Below are 16,524 nucleotides of genomic sequence, written 5' to 3'. Positions count from 1 at the left end.
CCCGACTATAATTGAGAGTGTATATAATAAAAACAAAGTTTATATATAATATGTTATATTTTCTTTTTTCACAATGTAGTCTTCTTGTTCGCATCACATACTATTCTTTATTTACATAAACGAACATTTCAAAAAGGTACACTTACATTTAATACTTTATGCACATTGCTTTATAAAATTTTGTAACAGAAAAGAATTCATCAAACGAAAGTATAGAATGTAGAAAAAAAAACGCATCCTATATATTCTATTAAACCATCTTCTAAAAATTAGACTAACAGAAAATATTTTCGTATCAACAAGATATAGTTTAAGACAATATTTAACTCAATTTGTACGCTTTTACATTTCTGCGAAAAACGCAGAATTTTATGATAGTTTAAAACCATTAGGGCGACCGCACACTTCCAACAATTTCTCTTAAGCCGATATATTTATAGAAAACTAGTTATTTCAAATTTCATCAAAGCTCAAGTGTGCGGCCGACAATACAAAGATGTACAAAGTAAAATAAAGGAACTATAAACTCTTATAATCCATAGACAATGTTTCATATAAACGTCATTACTCTAACACAAAATTAGTCTATCTTGACGAGGAACTCCTCGATCTCAAGTTTCTGTCTCATAATAGCCGATAGCACCACTTCAGTACTGCAAACGACGTTCAACGTCTTTTCCGATTGCAACAAATAATACACTAAATGCAGATCATTCGGCACCGTCAGCACTAGATAACTGTACGGTCTCTGCGTGTGCATCGCGTGGATCGACACGTATGAACGACGGTTCTTCTCCACTCTGCCGCCGCACAGCTCGATCATCTCGGTGAGAGCGGATTTCGACGGCTTCACGCACGGAGTCAAGAAAAATGTGATGCCTTCAAAGAGTTTCTTTCTTTGTTCACCACACAAGAGTACCTCGGACACGTCACAGCGAAACATTTTGTTGAACGCGTCGTCGCGCAGGCCGTGCTTGGCCTCGTCGGCGAACTTGTTGAGGCGCTGGCTCTCCAGCACCCACTCGGGCGTCAGTAGATGCTTCACGGTGACCAGGCAGCTCACCAGCTTGCACGTGCGCACCAACTTGTCCATCACGAGGTGAGTCGCCTCCGTCGCAGAGTTTACTACGAGACCACCCAATAGTCTGCGTGGAAAATAGTTTGTTATACCTCACATAGCGTGGTTTATAAAATATCCAACATGACCAATGTTAAAATATACTATAGGTGTTTTAAATAAATGGTGACACTATGGTTTGATGCAACAACTACCCACTTCAAAATGATTTTTACACATCCTACTATTTTGTTCTATGTGACAGTTAGTACTTAATAATATACATGTTCAGATGTAAAAGTAAAAAAAAAAACCTTAGCTCTGTACATTTGGACCTTGTCTTGGGATAAATTACTCTTTGTTTTCAATAGAGTTTATGCTGAAATAAAATTATATAATTGAAAAAATAGTAAGTTACTCATATAATTTAAAACTATTTTCAAGTAGTGAGCACAATGCTATATAAAGTAAATCATTTCTAAAATATCTATTACACATTTATCCAAATACACTAGTTCTTTGCAATTCTTTTTTTTATTTCTTTTATGTGTAATGATATTAGCGTGATTTATTTTTATAATTTATATATTTTGTTCGTGTCACGGTGTTGTGAGAACATATACTTTGTATTTGTAAATATAGGTCAGTATGTAATAAATTCTTACATCGATCGTGTATCTTGTTACCTGACTATGGCGGCGAGTTTGTTCTGCTCGTGGTGCGGCATGGCGGAGAACACGACGCGCGGCGCGAGGTTGAGCGGCGACAACACCGGGTGCAGCGACTGCAGGTGCGCCGGCGCATTGGGCGTGTGCGGCGTGCCGGGGGTGGGCGTGGCGGGGGCGCAGGGCGGCGGCGAGTCCCGGCGCGGCCGCTTGGCTCGGCGCGCGCCGCAGACCGCCGCCGCGGCTCGCTTGGCGCGCTCGTGAGACTCCTGCGTTATGTTGATGGGCATCTTCCAGGCGTCTGGGGAACATTATTGCTCCAATAACTCTTGCATATTTTAAAGTACATATTGATATAAAAAATATATGTCAACATAGTTATAAAGTGCATAACAATTCATACTATATAGGAATACATTATCTGTGTCTGTATGGCGGAAACGCGATAAAGGGCCTAGTGAACAAAATCTCGTGAAAAGCTCTAATGTATCCCTGAAATTAGATTGAACTATTTCGAATAGTTCATTTATAAACAGATAATCACTTCACAAAATGGTCTGTATCGCCACTATTATGGCTTCGATATGTAAAAAATATGAACTATAAATTATAAAGGTTACTTACTCATAAGATGCGACACCAAACTGTAGTCCATTCGGAACGGACTGCCCAAATTAAACTGTTGGTACTTAGCGTTTTCAATCTAAACAAAAATGTATTTTATAATAGCATTTTCTCGCGCACACAACCATTTTAATAAAACATATTGAACTCAATATTCAAGGCGTCATCTATCAACTGCTGAGTATAATGCACAGTAACGAGAAAGTGGTCATGGTGCCGAGCACCAAGTACCAACTACTTTAAATGACGATTATCTTCATCTTGACCATTTAAACCATGTTATTGGACATATCTACATAACTACATAGCAACCACCAGTGGCGTGGCTACTGTAGAATGGGCCACTGCACAGTGCACCAGAGCTCCTGGTGACTTATTTTTACTTTCTCTAGAATCCTGGGTTTGATTAAGGCCGCCATTAGTCACTTACACACTGGGTCGAAAGAGGTGCACGTTTTACACTTGAGCCTTTAATTACCTATCTACGTCACTGTTTATCGTATTCCTCACCTGCGAGAGTGCGGTCATGTTGCCGAGCAGCAGGTCGGTGAGCCAGGCGGCGGTGACGACGGGGATGCCCCACTCCCGCGCACGCCGGTACTTGTTGCCCTCCGCTCGCTTACAGATCAACACAGTGTTGTCGCGCGTCATGTACGGCGTCAACTGTAAAAAAAATAAGATTTTTATATTACTGAATTATATTTCTAAAAACAGTACACCCTGTTATGTATTTGAAATATTGTAACAACTTTCTCTAACACCCTGTAGAGGTGATTTTAGGTACATTAAAATACAAGTTGGAAACCGAGAAGAATGGTTTTTCTAATAAACGCTCGAGTAATAAAAAAGTACACAATGTGACATTAATTTCCGGTCTTACACGCCACTATAAACAGCTAACAATATCGATATATATCGGATGCGAGTACCTTGGCGCCGACGTGCTCTATGCAGAAGGTGAGGCGGGCGCGCTCGTCGTCGCGCCAGCCCGAGACGGCGGCGCGGTGGTGCTTGGCGGGGCGGTCGCGCGCCGCGTACATGCTGGGCAGGTGCAGCGCCTGCCACGGCGGCGCCACGCCGCGCCGCACCATCGCGTCCGACAGCCAGTACGCGGTCACGCAGCGCTTCGCATCTCGTAGGGCCTGTACATTTTTTTTTTATTTACTTATTACGGCTCTGGAAACAAGTCCATTGAGGTTCCTGCAAGTTTATATTTATAAGTATTGCCAACAAAAAAATGATTTTAAACTTCGTTTCGAATAGAATTTCGAGTATAATTTTTACCCAATATGGCGCTAGCCACGTTCGTATCATAGATAAGAAGGAGTGTTACAAGCTCAGCAAAGTGTGAATGTTCTATTTGCACCTCCATTTAACCCTCTAACCTTTAGAGTATAAAAATATAAAAACGAAGACTTATAGATTCATGTATAGTCAACTCGACCTTATTTTTTTTCTAATGAATATACTTAAAAATTGTTAACTATGTATACCTGCATAACGACGCCGTGCCGCTGCGTCTCGCAGAGCACGTGCGTGACGCGTGCGCAGTAGCCCGCCTCCACCTCGCCGCCGCGCCGCGTGATGGCCTCCGCCCACCGGGCCACGCGCTCCGCCCCCCACGACTGCTGGTACTCCACCTGGGAATTCAAAAGGACATGTATCTTTACATCGTTATTTTTTGTTACTTATTAGATAGAATTGTTCTATAGAAATCTAATAGAGATATATAGCATTATAATAGAGATATATAGCATTATAATAGAGATATATAGCATTAGCAAACAAGTAAAATTATCACATTATAAAAAATACTTATAAAATTCCAATTTACGCATAAAATATCTTTTTTAGGATGAAAAATACATTGCAATTTATTTTTTATTTAATGATCAACTTACAATATGGAAAACACATCCTAGCAGGAACAGATCCGGCGGCAGCTTGAGATTCGGGTTGTGTCCGTAGAACTGCACGCGGGCGGGAGGCGCGCGCACGGTGCCCGCGTACACCTTGCCGCCCACGCCCGCCACCGCGCCCACGCCCACGCCGCCCACCGCGCCCGGCGTGGCCGCGCCGCCCACACCCGCCACACCCGCCGGCGTAGCTGCTCCTGCCTGGAAATGCAACTATCACAATGTAGAGCAGGTGTAATACAACTGTAAGTAACATTTGATAAACATGATCTGAAACCAAAAGTCATGCTGAAATATTCACTGGAAAAGTCCATGAATCGTAGATATGATTTCGGCATTAGAAAGAATTTTGTGAAGACATGATATACCATAGATCTACATATGATCAATATTAGGCATCATATAATTTCCATCAGATTTCAAAATGTTCCACATCAGTCAAGATCAGTCCGCAGCAGTATTTACCTGATGGTGATGCGCGGGCCCCAGCAGCAGCCTGGCCGGCGCCCGCACGCCGCCCGCCGCGTGCGCTGCCGTCATCAGCCTAGTTATACATATTGTCATATTTTATTTCTCAACTGAGTACACACATATACCTTTAAGACATCCACATTTTTCTTTTCATTTTATTTTTTACAATATATTATGGGCCGATAGTATACGCAAAACTACTTCACATAATTCAAATTATCACTTTTTTCTTATTACTAAAATTATACGACAAAGGCAAAGTAATTGTATTCTAGAAATCTTGTAGAAATTTATACGGCCTTCTATGTAATTTATATATTTTTTAAATATTATATTAGACGCTTTTACCTGAGCGTGCCTGCGGCGGAGGGCTCGTGGTCAGTGGGCGGCGCGGTGCCTTGGAGTCTGATGCTCAGCATATTGGCCAGTGCGGTCTTCGTCTTAGGGTTCACCAACAACGCGTTACCTGACAATCAAAGATTTATCTTGCATGAAATTAACATCAATGTATATGAGATAAACAGCAAACCTAGAATGTCTGAGGGACTGCAACTAGCCCAGTATCTTACTGGTAAGATATGGAAAAGAGATTACACTGTGTATAGTCAACCACAAAAGTGAAGCTGAACAAGTTCAAACTTCAAAATGCCATTGACACACATTTATCTATCTATACTTATAATAAATCTGTAGAGAGGTCAATTCTGTACGTGAAATATATTTCCAAAATAACTATCAGGGGGTGATTAGGGATCGATACTGATGCCAAAAATGCAATTAATAAAATTTTTGTCTGTCTGTCTGTCTGTCTGTGTATAACCGTTATAGAAACAAAAACTACTCGACGGATTTTAACGAAACTTGGTACAATTATTTTTCATACTCCTGTGCTGGTTATAGTATACTTTTCATCAGTGGCGAAGCGTCCATACAAGCCGATTCCTACCGGGTTACCTTTTGTAAATTAATTAAAAATAATAAAAGAAAAACGTAACAATATAACTAGAATAAAAATAGTATATTCACACAAGTCATCTTATATTTATTAATATAATCAATACTTCAATATCTGTCGTTCATATCAATTCGTTAAATCATAACTCGCGCGCAGTGCTCGCGCCTCATAGTGTTCGAAGTGAACCCGGCCGCGCATAGCTTCCCTCGCGATATTGTTGTCTCTTTCACACGCAGCGCGGTGTCTTTGTCTAATGTTTTGGAAGTGACGTAAAAATACATGTGTGCGTGCGTGTCTGTGCACTTCAGGGTAACCCGAGAATTTGCGGCTTCATGTTTAGCTATTGGCGCGAAATATTTTTAATAATTTAGAATGTATAATTAGTGTTTGTGGGTAATTAATTCTTGTTGGGCTCTTTTAGGTACCTATGTTCAAAATATATGATTATTTTGTAAATTTAGAGAAACATAATATGTTAGAAGGAAATTATTAAGTATTATGATATTTTACTGATTTTAATTTATTGTGAACAGCGTATTATATTATGTTAAGTGTAGAAAAAAATATTTCGTCGGGTTCCCTTTTGAAAATTTTCACCCTTCGCCACTGCTTTTCATCACGCTACAATTAATAGGAGCGGAGCAGTGAAGGGAAATTTTGGGAAAACGGGAGAAGTTACTCAATTTTTTAAGCTTCCGTCGCGTGTGCAGCCTTAATGGTTAAAGCTACACAGAAATCATGTATGACGGAAATGTTCTCCTTAAAATTATGTAAAAAAATCCCACGACAGCATATGTCTATCTTTTATGGTTGACTCACAATAACACGTGTAACTCCCGATAGCTTAGCAATTCGAAGCTTTCTCATTATATTTGTCTACTCTTACGTTTATAACACTCTCAGTCATCCCTAATTAAAAAAGTTAACATTATTAAATATTCAATAAAAAATAATTATAGAAATCGGTATAGAAACACCAATGTTATACATGAAATACGCTAATAATAAGCCATCACGCGTGAATACTGAATCATGCTATAAGGATTATTTTTGTATATATATAAGGTCGCGAACGCACAGGCAGGCGGCTTGCTTGGCACCTAGAGTCTAGCGAATCACCTAGCGAGTAGCTTCGTAAAACGAACATTCTCGAACGTTCGCGACCGGCTCCATTTTTGAAGTCCGAAATCCACGCGGGCGAAGCTGCGGGCGGAAGCTAGTCTAAAATAAAGTAAATTCTTTAAAGTTTATTTTAATGAAGAAAACCGGTCGTCCATAAGGACACAAAAGTAGGCGATATTAATATTTAATTTGAACTACTTTTGTGCCTACTTGTGCAATGGTAGGTTATTAACACATTCAATTGAAAAGTTATTTTTTCTTTATCTAAAATAAAGTAAATTCTTTCAAGTTTATTTTAGTGAAGAAAACAGGTCGTCCATAAGGACACAAAAGTTAAATATGCTATTATTGAGCTAATTTTGTAGCCGCCTATACACTGTAGTAAAGTATTTTTATGCAGGATAATGCTTAGTATAAGAAATATATAATCAAATACAACACTTGATTATCACCTAACTGCAGTCACTTAAGCTGTTACTAAGTACACCCGTACCTTGCTGTTGGTCGGCGGCGTTGGTGGTGATGAGCGCCGCGTCTATCTGCTGGTCGGGCAGCGGCGACGCGCCCACCACGTGCGGCGACACGCCCGGAGACACCTGCACACGGCACACGCTCACTCAAGACACAGATACACAATACATATACTACTATGTACTATGTTGTAGTACAGGCAACGAGGATGCCGTATTGCATTAACAAAATATGAACAACACCAATTATTTTTTATGTTAACCCTGATAGTATATTTAAAATTTTAGCAATAATATTTTCTGGTAAACCCTTTAATGGAATCATATAAGATTATTAGAACATTCATTTTTATCGCAAACTACGAACACAGAACATCGGATGGAGGCACGAGTGGTGAGCACACTCGTGATTGGTCGGTTTGACGACAAACGCGCCGACGTTCCTCGCGATTGGTTCCTTAAACGATGCTCGTTGTTTTTGGGCTTACACGTGCGGTGCGGGTGCTACACACCTGTCCATTTTGTATATAGAGGCAAGCTCAGCTCGCACACTTTCATCTTTTATTTTATACGTGCACAGCAGTGACCCCACTTCACTTACCATCAGGTGCAGCCATGGTATACATAGTAAGTGCAGTTGGGTCCAATAGAATGTCGACTGACGAGAGATAATGATCAACAGTCGACACAATTATACCGGCCTGTTGGAACCGTTGGTTTGCGGAACGCCACACACTTACGTGGGCCACTATGGCGGGTTTTCATCTTGTTTATGATGGTCACTATCCGGGCGGATATAAAATATATCCGGATACCAGCAAATGGCACCATCTGTGCTTAGGACATTTGTAATATTAATTGCGACTTCACCTGTTTAACAGCGGCGTGGTGATGCGCGACAGTGTCCCTCTGCGCCTGCAACTGCTGCAAGCGCTGGTACTGCTGCTGGCGCTGCAACTGCAACTGCTGTAGTTGCGACTCCACCGCGCCGCCAGCCGGGCTGCCCACTCCAGCACCACCTACTGACAAACGGACAATTTTGTTCATACAGTCAGTAGGCGCAAAGGATTGCTCATCTTTCAATTTCATATAAGAAAGATATACAAAAGATTTTTCTTCTTTTTTTATAGAAGGACTAAACGAACAACGAAGGTAACATTTTAAACGAGTTGATTGAAGATGTCTAATAATTGCATTGCGTGAGAGCTGAGTATTTTGACTCTATTTATGAGAGCGCAACACGTGCACTTTCAATACGACTCTCTACTGACTATTAGTACTAATCTAACGTAATGTCCTATGTTTGTTTGTATGAGGTGTCTGCAATTTAAAATGAGCATCACACTTTACTCTTTAAGTAAAGACAGAATCAAATCATTTACTGTTACCGAAAACTTACTACAAAGAAATACGTATCATTCGCGTTTCACGACACATCGTGTATTAAATACAATATACAGACTTCAATTACCATTTGATATTAGCTTTTAGGCGTCGTAAAAACATGAATTCTTTATTTTATATATAAAAAAGCTTGAATTTATCTCTATATTTCAGCATACGAGCTCCAATATGCCAAAAAATGTTAACACTACATGTGGTCCACACATAAAGCAAATGTTTTATCTCCAAACATGCAAATAATGTAAATTATCTTTCAGACAAACAAAAATACGATGCGGGTCACACGCCAACACAAATAATTTGAACCTTAATAATAGCATATTACTAAAATTCTCTTACTGTCTATATCAGAGCAATCCATTTTCGAATAATACTTTTCACATAACATAAAAATTGTACGATTCTACGAAAATGTGACGCTGAACATTGCGTTAGAAGTGAACTAGATAACACATTGAAATTATAATGTCATAAAACAACGTCACTGCGGACCGCATAATTATTTATGAAGCGTTATTTAAATAGCAAAACTTCTAAACCTAAAACGCGTATGTTCTTGTTGTGTTTAACGCGTGGAGATATGGCTGTTAAATATTGTAGTAAAACAAGAGAGGAGACTTAAGAGTTGGAAAATATTAATGTTTTTTTTATTGCTTTGAATGATGAGACGATCTTGCCCTTCACCCGATGGTAAGCGATATGATCGCCCATAAACAGTAGAAACACTATCCATCACTTTGAATTACAAAGTATTGTTTGGTATTCCACTGCGCTCGCCATCCTGAGGCGTGAGATGTTAAGTCTTATTATGTCCAGTAGTTACACTGGCTACAATGTCCTTCAAACCGGAACACAACAGTGACTACACACTGCTGCTTGGCGGCAGAGATAGACATTGCGGTGGTATCTACCCAAGCGGACTCTCACATATGAGAGACCTACCACCATTATGATTGGTGTATGGATGGAAAAATATATTAATTTTGAGACCTAAACATTGTTTCATTTTATCAGTAAAGTATCAAGATCGCACATTATTTTGGATCCACGGAAAATCTACAGTTATGTCCATCACATCTGAAATAATATTCTAATTTTATTGGTAAGTGATTTTCTGATATAATATACAACATTGACCAGATACTGTCTTTATTTTACAAATTCTTGTGTGATTATGAGAAAATTATAGAAGGTTTTTTGAACAATTTGAAAACATCAATCTCAAAACATATATAACTGATTTCTACTTTCGATAAATAAGTGGGATTTGGATAAGCAAAAAAAACTTGTAGAAGCTACCAAGCTGCAATTTGTAAACAGTCACAGCAAGCTGAATTCTGCAGATTTAAAAGCTTGTAGCTCCCTTGGAATGTTCTAAGAAATGCGTCTCGTAAGTCGATGTCGTTTTATTTTGGTGTTTCTTATTAATCGAAAGAGCAATGCATCATTCACATGTTAGTCTCAAGCAATCCCAATAAACGACACAAGTCATGTCGTGTTTTTTTGCCACATTCTAAAACAGAACTTGCGGCGAGTAAAATATAAATATTGCTGCGAGCATTTGCTAGTATAGACTTAAGTAAGTCCTTACCGGGCGATTGTGGCGGCTGCACGGCGGCGGCGGCCGGGATGGTCGCCGTCCTGGCACCTTGCTGTTGTAACCATTGTAACTGCGTAAAAAAAACTCATCTTCAGATCGCTGCTTTTTCTACATGCTGAAGTCTGGTAGAACGTGAAAGTACCACGAACAGTCGGCAAAAAGAATATTATTCCAATTCAACGGTAAAGATTTTGGCTTTTTATAAATACTTTTTTAACGTATTTATGATCTCTTATGTGAGCAGTAAAAAAATTTAAATTCATTGTTTAATAAATGTTATAATTATATCAACTACGGTTTATGCACTATGATTGAAACAATTTCATTTGTTGTCACTTAACATGTCATATAATTTCTCAATATTAATAGGTATATATAATATAATACCCATAGGGAAAAGCTCATTACATATTTTTTATATATTTTTCTATAAATTTCTATCCTTCGATCCGTACAATATTTCTTTATCAACGTAATATCAAACGTAGGCAAAAGGACAAAGGTTGAGTCTTAATTAAGATCAAACTGTTTCCATCAAGCCTGTAGGTCAGTGTTATTCTTAGCCCTGACCTGTTGCTGCTGCGCGAGTCCCGGCGCGAGCTGGCTGCGGATGAAGGTGACGCTCTGCGGCGCTCCCGGCGGCGACTGTCCGCCCGGGGAGCCGGCCACTACGCCGGGCTGCTGGCAAACGTCACATGTATTATATATACCTAGTATAGGACATACTAATTTATTATTATTTAATGATGTAGCGTATGATGATTTATGTTTACGCGAATGTTAGATATTAAAATTAAACTATTTTTCGGATTTTATTGCGGTTTTAATAGTTTAGTTTTCTCCCGACGACGTAGGGGAAAACTAAAATGTTAAAACTGCGATGTATGGTTATGATATGTATGGTTTATTTGTAATATACAACTGAGTGAGAAAAGCTAAGCGCTCTTCTGATAACTTTTTTTTAATATGCACGACAAAGTGGTCCCACTGCACCTGATAGTGAGGTCCAGTAGAATGTCGTCTGACGATATGATTACTCCTCGGCAGTCGACACCATTATGCCGGCCTGTTGGAACAGGATATACACAGGCTGATCCCGATACGCGACACATTTACGTGGGCCACTATGGCGGGTTTTAACACCTTGTGTACGGTAGTAGCTATCCGGGCTGATATAAAATATATCCTATGACCAGCAGATGACTCTAAGAACTGCTCTTAATGTATCATTTCAATAGACTATGATGCTAAATCACAGTCATTATCTGTGTGTCTGTCTATCTGTGCGTGTTGTTTGTTCGGTGTACACATTACTGGTGGTTTTGTATACAGACTCATTGCTCATAGTAAGCTTAAGTATCAGTATAATTCTTATATTATAAGAAAGAAAAATATAAATTGAATATCCAAAGTAAAGAAGGCTTGTTATTGTTCTTACAGACTCATAAGCCCGTAAACCTTCCGAATAAATAAACTATATTGATATCTTTTCCCTTCTAAATGAACTAGTATATCACCTGTTGTTGCGCCATAGCGGCGGCCCGCTGCAACGTCAGTTGGCGTCGTTTCTGCAACTGTGCGACGAACATGGCACGCTGTTGCGGGTTCATCTGTTGCAGCTGCGCATGCGTCTGCGCATCCAAGTGGATCAGCTGTCTGCCACCCCCGCCCGCCGTCCATGATACCTGTCGAAATTATAACAGGTTTTGTATTAGTAAATATTTATGGTTACAAGTTGGTTGCAAACCAAATTGGTCCTGGATAATGACACAATTTATTACAGATATAATGACTCGGTCACATACATAAAAATATCATTGATGACATATAAAAAATAATAAAAAAAAAAGAACATAAAACACACCCTCGGTCCCACAGCACCGGGCTGACCAATCTGCTGTCTCTGCTGCAAATACTGCTGCTGTTGCCAAGTTACATTCTGACCACCCTGTACTATCTGCTGCCCGCCAGGCGACACGATTTGTTGACCACCACCGTGCGTAATGATCTGCTGGATTCCACCACCAGCCGCCAACTGCGAGCCAGCCTGTGGTGACTGCGGCAGTTGCGACAACACTTGCTGCGCCTGGCCAACTGCTTGTCCAATAATCTGCTGCCCAGATTGAGTCACAATTTGCTGCGAAGACTGCGCGATTACCACCTGGTGCTGCTGGCCTTGCTGCGTGATCACATGCTGGCCGCCCTGCGAAAGAACCTGCTGTGTGCCTTGGGTTATTATCTGTTGACCAGCCTGGTTCACTATTTGTCCACTTTGGTGAACAATCTGACTTTGAGACATTATTTGTTGACCGCCTTGCAATGTCACTTGTTGGTTGCCATGCACCAATATCTGTTGTTGACCTGTATGCTGGTTTATTAACACCTGTTGAGGTGCTTGGACAATCTGCTGCTGCCCAGAACTGTTGAGCAATTGCTGTTTCTGTACCAATATTTGGTGATGTGTTTGGCCAATGCTTTGCCCTTGAGAACCAATGGACTGCTGCAATATTTGTTGTGGTGATTGTTGGATTGTATGCTGTGGACTCAACTGAGATTGTTGATTGCTTATCAAAGCTTGCTGTTGGGTCTGCATGATCTGTTGTTGCAATATAACTTGACTCTGAGGGTTTCGTGACTGCACCAAAGAATTCCTTATTATCTGATGCTGGCCTTGGACATTCTGCACCATTTGTATGTTCTGCTGCCTCCAGGCTCCTTGGACAGGTACATTAGAGCCCTGGGCTTGTATTGTTTGCTGAACAGTCTGCATCTGTTGACTTAGTACCTGCTGCTGCCCAGAATTACCAACTAACTGATTGAGTTGTACACCCTGGGTTTGCTGACCCTGTGATGTTGCCACAAGACCTTGGTTCACAACACCCATATTTATATTTTGTTGCTGGTTAGTCAGTGATTGAACTGTTTGCTGTTGAATCAAATTTTGAGTTTGATTAGACAACTGCTGGCCTGTGTTTATCATTTGCTGGTTAATGACTTGAGGTTGTCCTAAGCTCTGGTTTAACTTGGCATTTTGTAAGTTCTGCAAGTTTTGTGTAGACTGCGCTAGTTGCTGGGCAATGTTCTGCACAGCCTGAGAGGCAGTCTGCTGGCTCAGACTTAAAGTTTGCTTCATAGCCATATTTTGCTGATTCAATTGAGCTTGTTGCAAGTTGTTTGCACTCTGGCTCAACATCTGACTTATATTCTCTATCTGTTGCTGAGCTGAGCTCATGGAAGTTGGTGTCTGGTTGATAGACTGCTGTAGATGATGTTGACTATTTTGTATGTGTTGCTGTAACTGCCCTGACAAATTCTGAGATATTTGTGATACAGAGGAGTTAGGTTGAGAAAACTGTTGCTGTTGATTATTAATTTTATTTTGTTGCAACATTTGCATCTTCAATTGATGTTGATGCAACATCTTCTGTTGCTGTATCTGAATTGCTGTCAGGCCATGAGGCTGCTGCTGTTGTTGCTGTTGCTGCTGTTGCTGTTGACTCTGATAAGTTTGCTGTTGTGGTAAATTCACTTGACTTTGCATGCTTATATTTGGCTGTGAAACTACTGCATTTTGGTTAAACTTCTGCATCAGTGGTGAATTAGCTTGACTACTCTGTATTTGTATATTTTGGGTCACAATTCCTTGAGGAATAGATTTGCTCATAATATTTGATGTAGGTACTGAAGTTGTATATCCCATAGAACTAATAGCAGAAGTAGTAACTGCTGATGATGTGGGGTTTGGTGGATGATTCCATGGCATCCGCTGCTTCAACTCATCCAACAAGGCCTGGGTACTATCATCCTTATTCTCAGCCATGTTTTGTGTAGGCACTTCGTTCTTCGCAATACCTTCTTCAAAATCAAACCCTGTTATAGCACTAATACGGTCCATGGGCTTTGGGAGAGGCTGAGGGACAACTAATAATTTAGGATGAAATACTTCCACAACAGCCTGAATCCTAGCCCTTAAACTCTCAAGCACCCAATCGGGTGTAACAATTTTAATTTTAGAAGGTAACGATAATGCCGCACTGTATTTCTTTCCACTAGCCGCACCACAAATTAAATGAGTGCATCGAGAGTCCAAGTTCAACTTTACTCTACCACCATAAAATGTGATTAGCGCAAACAATATTTTTGCATCAGCCGAACTAACTTTCGACACACATGCCACTATGTTACCAAATATCTTATTCCTGTTAGGACTGTAAGGTTTGGTGAAGGCAAGCTTCCTGAGTCGTGCGCAAGCAAGTACCCAGTGCTCGGTCACTGCCGGGATCTGGTATATGTCTTGGGCTTCGTCAATGTCAGTGTCTGCAGCATTGTCACCACAGATTAAATGCGTGACGTAGTCAGAGAAATACTTTGTGTTCTCTGCACCTCCGGATTGGAGCAGAAGCATAATCTGTAACGAGATGATTATTTTACTATTACAAAACTAAATGGATAGTTATTTTTGCGTTTATTGTTGCGTTGGCAGTGAGCATATTATAAACTTCAAAAGAACATGACTAACAACATAAATTCTTTGATATCTCAAATCATTCAATTCGGAATTCAGTTTTTACATTTTAAAAAAGTTTGTAAATAAAAGTTTCTAACGTTAATCATGACAATGTTTTTATTTTAAAGTAAAATATTTCAGTAATTAATAAAATTCGAGAACTTCAATTGGAAAGAACATTTCAAAATGGAAATGAAAAGTAGCGCGGGAGATCATCAAAATTGATTGTATATTCACCAAAACATTTTCTACTAGTAATATGTGATGAAAGTACTATTCATCTAGTAATTTAAGTTTACTTTCCAATATCAAATAATGTGTGTAAATAAAACAAGTAAAAACAAACCTTTTCGGAGACATCGCCAGATATGTAATACTTTACGTCCCGAAAAATTTGTTCTTGCAGGTTCAACGAATCTAAGTCATCAACTATTGTTACCATTTTTTTTCTAAGCCACTTGTTTCAAAACATTTATAAACAAAAATACATTTTGTCAGATTTTACAACAAAATGCCGAAAGTAAATTCATGCAAAAACGACGTCCATGATTAATGTTGCCAATGAATAAAAAAAAAAGTGGTACGTTACAGTAAAGTGAATTCCACACACTTGCACCCAGCATTATTTAGAATTTATGAAAAATACAATGTATAAATAACGATTTTATTAAATTCAAATTGACTGAACTTTAAAGACTGACAATAAATTAATCAAGTTTTGTTTTATAAGATCTATATTATATCTGTAAAATAAAAATGGACGAGAGTGTGGAAGCGGTAAATTTTTTTTTTTTAATGTTTTTCGTTCAGAAATTTATATTATCGTTGGATTGTCCACCATAATTGATCGGCACAGATTACTTAGAGAAGCTACGCTGGTCGGCAAACGATCAGTCCAAATCATGGATGGATGGAAAAGGATATGGACTAAAATACACCGTGTAGGTTTAAATATGGTTATATTCTCTTTGATTAAATAAAAAAGGACCAAAATAAAATTACTTGACAAATAGGTAAGTACAATATTTTTTTACTCATTATAAGTATTAACGTAGTCTGTAGTAGGTGTAGGCATTTAAAATTATGATTAATGGTGATGGCGGCCAAGCAGGGTTAACTCAATGCCGCTCCAGGTTGCAAGGCGAACCCAATATGCTCGGCGTTCATGGGGAGGCGTCCATGAAAACTGGGCAGTTCCTACTAGTAAAATAATAACTTGCTCCGCGAAATAAAAAAGAGTAGATACGCGGCGCCGTTAGTTGTAAATACTTATAGAATTAAATGTATGTTTTATAGAATCAATGCACAATGTGAAAACGCCTTTCAATAGCCGATTTCAACGAATCGCATACTGTGGTCAGCCGATCTACATCTAATAGCACATCGATCATCACATCAACAGAGCATTCATCGCTGGTAGTGACCTCTGACAGTGTGGTAACTCTGCCACTCAAGTATAAAAACATAAACCATAGTATAGCACCTAGCGGCCATCAGTTATTTCATTTGTTTTTCACTTCACCCTTGACATTTCCATAACACAGCTTGGCATATAATTAATTAATTTTGTAACTTGTGTTTTGTGCCATAACCTGCAAATCTCAAAATAAACTACAACATAGCATATCTTATTACAAGTAGGTAGTATTACTTACTTACTTTCCTACTAATTGGATGATGTTATCACCTTTGATGACGTCAGAGGTTCGACTACCTTATAAAGTTTAGGGAGA

The 16,524-nt window shown here is 39.4% G+C and overlaps 1 protein-coding gene across 3 annotated transcripts; it reads right to left on the bottom strand.

Moving 5' to 3' along the window:
- Positions 1-38: 38 nt before the first annotated feature.
- On the bottom strand, positions 39-15,344 carry LOC115443269 (PAX-interacting protein 1). 3 transcript variants are annotated; one of them, XM_037436762.1, is made up of 16 exons: positions 15,138-15,344; positions 12,149-14,692; positions 11,802-11,969; positions 10,855-10,962; positions 10,276-10,354; positions 8,151-8,302; positions 7,304-7,406; positions 5,082-5,199; positions 4,728-4,806; positions 4,248-4,475; positions 3,840-3,986; positions 3,276-3,488; positions 2,857-3,009; positions 2,347-2,425; positions 1,744-2,023; positions 39-1,145 (listed from the first exon to the last, which is right to left on the bottom strand). In XM_037436762.1, exons 1-16 carry the CDS (start codon positions 15,231-15,233, stop codon positions 581-583), a joined length of 5,112 nt encoding a protein of 1,703 aa, XP_037292659.1. In that variant the 5' UTR covers positions 15,234-15,344; the 3' UTR covers positions 39-580. The 3 variants fall into 3 exon arrangements, with proteins under 3 accessions (XP_037292659.1, XP_030024476.2, XP_037292660.1); XM_030168616.2 differs by having other exon boundaries at positions 4,248-4,463; XM_037436763.1 differs by having other exon boundaries at positions 8,151-8,299.
- Between the last annotated feature and the right edge of the window lie 1,180 nt (positions 15,345-16,524).

Source organism: Manduca sexta, chromosome 9 (genome assembly GCF_014839805.1).
Source record: "Manduca sexta isolate Smith_Timp_Sample1 chromosome 9, JHU_Msex_v1.0, whole genome shotgun sequence".
Classification (NCBI taxonomy): Eukaryota; Metazoa; Arthropoda; class Insecta; order Lepidoptera; family Sphingidae; genus Manduca; species Manduca sexta.
This window is presented reverse-complemented; position numbering and strand designations above follow the sequence as displayed.

Coding starts and splice junctions, on each gene's coding strand:
- LOC115443269 (XM_037436762.1), bottom strand. CDS start 15,233: ATGGTAACAATAGTTGATGACTTAGATTCGTTGAACCTGCAAGAACAA. Junction 8,303..10,275: donor GCAGCCGCCACAATCGCCCG/GTAAGGACTTAC, acceptor TCCGTTTGTCAG/TAGGTGGTGCTGGAGTGGGC. Junction 7,407..8,150: donor ACCACGCCGCTGTTAAACAG/GTGAAGTCGCAA, acceptor TGCCGTGTGCAG/GTGTCTCCGGGCGTGTCGCC.